General features: G+C 46.3%; 1 protein-coding gene across 1 annotated transcript in view; it reads left to right on the top strand.

Moving 5' to 3' along the window:
* Positions 1 to 6,000, top strand: part of unc5db (unc-5 netrin receptor Db) — a gene marked incomplete at both ends in the record, with an annotated part of 108,358 nt that overhangs the window by 82,552 nt on the left and 19,806 nt on the right. The window contains 2 exons of the mRNA XM_083673748.1: positions 818 to 850; positions 2,148 to 2,333. Coding sequence (XP_083529874.1) covers positions 818 to 850; positions 2,148 to 2,333 — 219 coding nt within the window. The remainder of the gene's footprint in view (positions 1 to 817; positions 851 to 2,147; positions 2,334 to 6,000) is intronic.

Raw genomic sequence — 6,000 nt, 5'->3', positions numbered from 1 at the left:
AGGAAACGTCCCCTGTATCACCAGAGCATCGCTTCGCAGGGAAGTAGGAGGGAGGGTGCCATTTTGGACAATGCCAACAAGAGGAGCTGTTTGTGGAAAACATCTTTGGAACGCAACCTCTTTGTGATTGCATTGTATGCGTCATACAACTGCAATGCCTCATTTCAACATCCATGAATGAATCACTCTTGTGTACTAAGAATTGGGAGCAGTCCCCCTCTTTACTAATGTCACTTTTTGCATTGTCAAAATGGGGCCCATTAATATACCGGATACTAGAAATAGCTAGGCTCATTAACAAAGGAAACAAAAAGAGCACATACAGTATACAGTATGTGCAGTGTGAAAAGAATGAAAGAAAGAGAGACATCATTATGTTGTCTGCAGTTTTCAAAAAAGTACAGTTGGTATTTTCTGGGGTAGGTTAGTGCATAGTAAACAGTGGTACATTTTTTCAAAAAGAATTTGCCAATTTCCATCACCCCCTTTGAAGAAGGGAAATAATTATGCTCTGAAAAGCATTTTTCAGACCCATTTACCAATCTCTCCCTCGACCACCTCTACCCATGGTGATATGAGTTTGGTAATGATGCCTGGCATCATTATTTGGCCAGTCAATTCGCCCAACTCAGCAGTGGGACATCACGCGTGATGGGAATCAAAGAAGTGCTCTAGTTATCTTTCACAGGACTGGTCTTTAATCACATCTCTATCTCTTTCTCTCTCTCTCTCTCTCTCTCTCTCTCTCTCTCTCTCCCTCTCTCTCGCTCTGTCTCCCTCTCTCTCTCTTTCTTAATCTGTCTCTCTGTCTTTGCAGATCGAAAGCTGCTGCATGATGTTAAACCTCAAAGTGAGTCTTCCTTTCTGAATTCCTTTTATCTTCAACCGCCAACAACGGCTCCCAGACTTTGGGGGATGCAAAAAAGGGACAATTGTCACAACAGTAGCTAGATGAAAGATATTCCTGTCGCACGAACCAGAATCAATACCAGAGTTTAGTTTTTTGGGGGGTTTTGAAACGCCCACCCATTTGGTTAATAGCCTAACACCTTTGATTTATATACGTTTTATCCAGAACATCCAGAGTGATCCGACTCCTATCAAGTCATTACTCGGCTCTCTCGACCCTTGACAAGAGTGACATCACAACGTACTTTCCCTTGTCGGATTCCAGGAGATGGATTGGTTGTGACAAGTGAACATGTGCTATATTGTGGGATTAATGGAGTGTAATCATTGCAAACGGGCTAATTTGACCAATTTAGCGGCGTGTCCCTCGTATTCCCTTTGGTGCGTTTCAGCAGCTCTCTGACGAATTTGCCTGCTGACACCCGCCCCCCCCCCGAAAATGACTGTCAGGTGCTACCGAACACTAGTGCCGCACTGGGCTTAATGAGACTTCATTAGTCTGGCTCTCTCCTGTATAACGTGCGCTCCCTGCCTGCTTGGTAATGCATGCCGGGCCGATAGGATTCAAACGATAGTGCTTGAAGGGGACGCTAAGCATCTGGTGGAGTGATCATACTAACCGGAGGTACTCAGAATTCATTTGATTCTGATCATTTCCTGTGACTGTTGGTTGACCATAGGGTCGTGCTATTTGGTCCATTTGGTTCTTGTGTGAGATGTACAATACATTAGGCCAATTGGATATAGACCTGTGGGTCTAAGAGTAATTACCCCCCCCCCCCCCCCCCCCCCCTCCCAGCTTTAGCTTTAGTATATTGTGTGACAGTGGTGTAGGAAAGGGTAATACTCTCTGTGATTACCTCCTACAGTGCCTCATGCAGTGCTGGAGCATAAGGCTGCTAAGCAGTTAAAGAGAACTGTGGGACCATAGGACAGCCCTAGCAGAGAATTGCAGGTTTTCAAAAGTACCCCCTTCCTCCTGAAAAAGCCCTTAATAACAGGCCATCATATCTTGAGTCTATAAATAAACCCTGTCACACTGTTCAAAGACATAAACGAAAACAATTATGATTAGAAATATTGCATTCTGCCACAATAGAATCATTACCATCGCCATCCTTTCATTTCCTATTCAATTTCTCTGTGTCCTAGCAACGCTTTCTTACAGTACATGTTATTGGTTTAGTTTAGCAACCAACCAATGAAATTCCTGTTTGTGTCCGTCCGTGTATTACCAGGTATGGATGGCTCCAACGACGTGGCGCTCTACTCTGGTTTAGGGGCGGGTGTCATCGCCGTGGCCGTCCTCGTGGTGGCCGTGATGCTGTACAGGAAGAACCAGAGCGAGTACGGCGTCGACGTCATCGACTCGTCGGCGCTCACCGGGGGCTTCCAGTCTTTCAACTTCAAGACCACCAGACAAGGTGAGTGCCGTTCGCTTTTTATGGAGATACGCACTGTCGCACACGAGGCCAAATGGCAGCATTTGTCAAGGACTCTCACAGACAAGGCTGTCCCGGTGATTGATGGCATGTGTTTGCATTGAGCAGGCCCGGCACGGTGCATACCCTCAACATCTGCTTTAGGATTTACACACTTGTAATCTGTGAAAAGGATCTGTCCTTCTACTTTGAAAGACCAGGTCCCTATGTTATTCCTGAGATGGATCATCAAGGGTTGATGGACACTCGCTCTTGCCCCCTGTAGACCACACATCAGCTGGTCCTAGCCCTGGTCCCATCCGAATCCCACGGATAAATGTGAACAGCATGGAACAGTGAACATCAATTCCATTTATTTATTTTTTTATCACGCGCAGCAATAACTTTTGTTCATAACCCATGTCTGGGCCTGTGGCTGTGTCCTAGGCAGCCTTTGCTACAGGCATTCATATTACTGTCAGTGACACTTCTGGGTTACCACAAGTGATAGCCATCGCAGCGGCTGGATCATCCATCCTGGCTGTGGCTCGTGACAGCGGTGTGAAAGGCTCCCTGCTGGAGGAGCCCTCATGTTGAGAACCACCACATCCACTGCACCACTCCACTCCCAAGGCCTGAGAAGTCACTCATGCCCACCCCCTCGCCATGGGGGAAGGGGAGAGGAGAGGGGGGGGAGGGGGACAGAGCTGGGCCACATCCGGCAGCCCATCAATCCTATTTAAATAGGCCAGCTTCTCCCCCAGCCGCCTGCTGTGCTCTCCCTCCCTCCATCGGCCACTAGATCACTCCATCTCATTTCCCTCCCCACCTCTCCATCAGACCCGCTAAAGCAGCTTCTGAAATATAGCCCTGTTCTCTCCCCTTTTCTCATTTCATCACTGGATTTTTACTTTTTTTGAGAGGGAAAAATATTCAGGTTCACTATTTCATGAACAAATAACAGCAGATGGTGATACACAGACTGTAGGAAGAAAAAAAAAACACCTTTTAAGTCTGCTCTTTAATAGGAAATCAGTAGCGCTTCATGCCATGTAATTGCTTTAAAAAAGCTCTTAAATGTTTCAGCTCGCTCCTGCCGCATGAGATGTTAAGTGTTAAAGCTGGTGAATGAGTCTTTGGGCCTGACCCTGTCTCCCTGCATTACCACCGCCTCTGAGTGATTTTTAATCAGAGGTTCCAATTCCCAACCTATCCCTCAAGGTATTCAACCTGAGGTCCATTTCATTAACTTCTATCTCAGCCCCACTCCTGCAATTCCATTTCGCTGCACCATTTTAGATGCACACTCAAGCGATAATCAGATTATTCTCCACTGGACTGAAGAAAAAAAACACATGCCTGATCAGATGTCAGGTTGAAGGTTTAAGTAATGTCCACTTGAATGCACTTTTCTGGTTATGGCATGCTGTATGAGGTTGAATTTTGATGAGAGTCCGCCCGCTAGTTCTGTACGTATACAGTACGTACGTCACAAACTGCATAAACATAACTGGAGACACTCGTCATTTTTGGAGAAAGACATCACTGTTATGATTGCTAGCAAAGGTTAATCTGGTGGGTAAATATGTAATTTTAGCAAATTTAGTAATTTACAAAAATGTACCGTTAATTAGCAACCAGCTGAATTTTGCTAGGAATTATAACGCTGACGCCTGTCTCCACAAATGACAAGTGTCTCCAGTTTTGTTTACATTCTGCAGTTTGTGACGTACGGAATTTCACAGCATATTGCAGTAGCAAATGTTATATGAAAAAATAACTATCATCATCAAATCAAATCATTTATTAAGGACCACACAACCAAGGTTGGTGGAATTTGCTTTTAGTACAGCATGTTATAAACATCATATCATATCATTATAGGTTTCTAGAAATGTTTTTACGTTGTATTCTACCGTAAATACTCCTCATCGTGTTATGAAGGTTAAGATAATAGATGATGTAACAATGAAGAGCAGCACACGGCTGAAGAACATCCTCTAGTCGTGAAGTGAGTGGAAAACGAACCTGTGAATGCGTGACACAGATCAAGCCCCCCCAGTAATTAATGATTTCCCTAAAAATAAAACAACATTAGCCTCCCGCCTTGTACCCCTCGCCAGGCAACAGCTGGGCAGCAAGGACTTTGTGACTCCGCCGTTATCTTGGCACGTGTGGAGTCCTGGGGCACACGGATGTCTGGATGTGCCAGATAGATGTGCTGCATCTCCCGCTCTGTTTGTCAGCCTTGGCAGTCTCATGGCAATGGCTGAGGACCCCCGTCCCACCCCCCTCCACGGCCTGACGAGTCCACGCTGCGAGCTGAAGGACCCTCTCGTTTACAGGACGGTCACCCAGACCCTTCAGCCCCCTCTGCCCCACAGCCAGAGAGGAAGGTGTCCTACAGGAGGGTGACTTTGTGTGGGGGAGAAACGGACTCAAGCAGATGGATAATGGAAGCCAAGCTGTGTTTGCTTGGTAATTAAATCTACTCCTCTGACCGTGCTTGGCTCGGTGGCTCGGATGGCTGCAACAGTAGTGTATGTCCAGTTTATTTACTGTACAGTAACACAGATCAGGTCACGTGACCTTGACATGAGATGTTGTTGGTACTAAAGCTAACTTTTCATCAGCTGAGACATAGCCCAGCTAGCAAGCTGGTGGTGACCCATGAGTGGCCTTCTATCAGCAAAAGCTGTTGACAGCATTTTACTTGTCGACTACTTCACGACTTCACAATGGCCCAACAGCGATAAGCCGACACCACAAACAGTGGTCCGTTGTCATCCTGCCATGGGCTAGTTGAGTATTCATATCGGTATTCATCGGCAAGGCGACACCCGTGACAGGCCCTGAGTCAATCCACTGGTGACACACTGCTCTGGCGGTTGGCAAGGCATCCTCTCCGCTCCTTTGCCACCCTCTTACCACTACCATGCCACCCTCTTACCACTACCATGCCACCCTCTTACCATGCCACCCTCTTACCACTACCATGCCACCCTCTTACCACTACCATGCCACTATATTTCCTCTTCCTTTCACAATTTTTCTTCTCCTTTACCGAGCTTTATATTGTTATTATAACAATTAATTATTATATTGACTATATATATATATATATATAGTCTTTACATAGTCTTTACATACCAGGGTTATGGGGTGAACTGTCCGTCTACCATTGGCATGCCAAACCATTGGTCTATCTGATCGATAACTGTCACGCCATCATCGGTCTTCCATTGACATACCAATCATCGGCCTACTGTTGGCATGCTGATTATCAATCTACCATTGGCATGTCTACAGTGGTCTACCTTTGACAGACCAACTGTTGGCTGCCATTTGAATGCTGACTGTCTCCAACTGGCACTTCACATTGGTCCATCATTCACAATGGCAGCCGGTCTACCACTGGCAAGCAGACATCTGTCTACCATTGGCGTCCCGACGGGGTGGTTTACCAATGGCATCATTGGCATACCAACTGTCCATCTACCAATGGCATGCCGACGTCGGTCTATCATCGGCATGTGTCAACCACCGGCTCTCCATTGACATGCCAACATAGGTCTACTAGTGGCATGCCAACTGTCAGGCCATCATGAGTGGTACGCTTTTGGGCCAATAGTGCCATAAGCCAATAGTGCCTCATGTTACTATTAGGGGT

The sequence above is a fragment of the Argentina silus genome, assembly GCF_951799395.1.
Source record: "Argentina silus genome assembly, chromosome: 7".
Classification (NCBI taxonomy): Eukaryota; Metazoa; Chordata; class Actinopteri; order Argentiniformes; family Argentinidae; genus Argentina; species Argentina silus.
The sequence above is the reverse complement of the archived record's forward strand: the minus strand, read 5'-3'. Positions and strand labels throughout refer to the sequence as shown.